The sequence below is a fragment of the Mandrillus leucophaeus genome, unplaced genomic scaffold (assembly GCF_000951045.1).
Source record: "Mandrillus leucophaeus isolate KB7577 unplaced genomic scaffold, Mleu.le_1.0 Scaffold5, whole genome shotgun sequence".
Classification (NCBI taxonomy): Eukaryota; Metazoa; Chordata; class Mammalia; order Primates; family Cercopithecidae; genus Mandrillus; species Mandrillus leucophaeus.
In genome coordinates, this window is record NW_012105364.1 from 6,255,397 (window position 1) to 6,257,413 (window position 2,017).

Below are 2,017 nucleotides of genomic sequence, written 5' to 3' on the forward strand. Positions count from 1 at the left end.
TTGCTACATCCACTAGCCATTCTACAGTGTCAGTGGGGATGGTGAAGCTGGGGTCCCTGTGTCCTGGGAAGGACAGGGATGAGTGGGAGGTGTGCAGGCTGCCATGTGACAGCCCCCTTACTACAGCCTGTGTGCTGGATGGAGAGGAGTTTGCTGAGGGAGTCCAGTGGGAGCCTGATGGTCGGCCCTGCACCACCTGCGTCTGTCAAGATGGGGTACCGAAGTGCGGGGCTGCACTCTGTACCCCAGCCCCCTGCCAGCACCCCACCCAGCCCCCTGGTGAGTGCCTGGGCTGATCCTGGCTTTCTTCCCCTGCATTACCCAGCTCACCCTGACCAGCCTGCCCCACCCAGGTGCCTGCTGCCCCAGCTGTGACAGCTGCACCTACCATGGCCAAGTGTATGCCAATGGGCAGAACTTCACGGATGCAGACAGCCCTTGCCATGTCTGCCGCTGCCAGGTAGCTGCCCAGCCTTGCTGCTGCCCTGCTGAGCCCCTCCTGGGCGTGCCCCCATTGCTCTCTCCCCTGCTGTCTCCCAGGATGGAACTGTGACATGCTCCTTGGTTGACTGCCCTCTCACGACCTGTGCCAGGCCCCAGAGTGGACCGGGCCAGTGTTGCCCCAGGTGCCCAGGTATGTGGGCACTCACTGTGCCTGAGGGGATCAGGGCCCCAGAGGCTGCTGTCCCACAGTCCCATGGACCCAACAGATACCTTAGAAAGCATTGGCCTTCTGAATTGTTTCAGTCCTGTTTCAGAGCTTAGAACTTTCTAGAACTCAGGGGGTGTGTGTGGGTGGGAGGGAGAGAAGAGATTTGTTTATTCCTGCCTGTACCTACACCACCCTCCCCTCCCATGCTGCATTTCCTCTTTTACTAACTACTGTCCCCCACCACCACTCTAGAGCCCCCACCCCCCAGCCCCCAGGTATCTACCTGGATAACACAGGTTCATGAGCAGACACTTGAGCCTGCCACATAGGAGGCCGGGTGCTGGGATGCATGGGACATGTCCCTGCCCGCATAGAGTCTGTGTGAGGGCGTGTGTCAAACACAGGTACACACGTGTGTAAGCACTCCCCTTCTTCCCCTCAGAGACACACATCTGCCTGCAGGTGAATGATCCCCAGTGCACATGCACACACACGTGTGTGCTCAGAATGATACACACGCCTGCACACATGTGCACATGGCCACTTCCTCCTCTTCCCTATCGAGTCAGCTTCCTAGTGGGCACTTGGGCAGCGGCTCCGGACTCCAGGGCTGGAGGGGCTGTCAGGCTTTGCCCTCATACCTGCCCCCACTGTCCACTGCCTAGACTGCATCCTGGAAGAAGAGGTGTTTGTGGACGGTGAGAGCTTCTCCCACCCCCGAGACCCCTGCCAGGAGTGCCGATGCCAGGAAGGCCATGCCCGCTGCCAGCCTCGCGCCTGCCTCAGGGCCCCCTGTGCCCACCCGCTGCCTGGGACCTGCTGCCGGAACGACTGCAGCGGTGAGCTGGGCGAGTCGGGGCGACCTTCTGGGATGACGTGGCCCTGGGAAGGCAGCAAGCCCTGGGGGAGTCGCCGTCTCCCAGGCTATAGCCGCTGCCTCCCACAGGCTGTGCCTTTGGCGGTAAAGAGTATGCCAGCGGAGCGGACTTCCCCCACCCCTCTGACCCCTGCCGTCTGTGTCGCTGTCTGGTGAGTCTGCATCTGGGTGGGAGGAACCCAGGGGAGTGGAGGCGGGACTTGCGGAGGCCAGGAGAGGCCCGCCCAGGTGGGAGGGGTGGGACCTGGTGGCACCTGGTGGCAACTGGATGGGAGGGGTCTCCTCGGCCTCCCCCAACTAACCCACCGACCCGTGGTGCGTCTGTCGGTCCGTAGAGCGGCAACGTGCAGTGCCTGACCCGCCGCTGCTCGCCGCTGCCCTGTCCAGAGCCTGTCCTGCTGCCGGGAGACTGCTGCCCGCAGTGCCCGGGTAGGGGCCGCATCCCTCGGCTGCTCCTCCCCCGAGGTCCCCTCGGAGGTCTGTTCCTG

General features: G+C 62.8%; 1 protein-coding gene across 1 annotated transcript in view; it reads left to right on the top strand.

Moving 5' to 3' along the window:
- The window catches only part of KCP (kielin/chordin-like protein), a 39,967-nt gene that overhangs the window by 21,583 nt on the left and 16,367 nt on the right, over positions 1–2,017 (top strand). Inside the window, exons 18-20 of the mRNA XM_011995991.1 lie at positions 1,318–1,491; positions 1,599–1,681; positions 1,865–2,006. Coding sequence (XP_011851381.1) covers positions 1,318–1,491; positions 1,599–1,681; positions 1,865–2,006 — 399 coding nt within the window. The remainder of the gene's footprint in view (positions 1–1,317; positions 1,492–1,598; positions 1,682–1,864; positions 2,007–2,017) is intronic.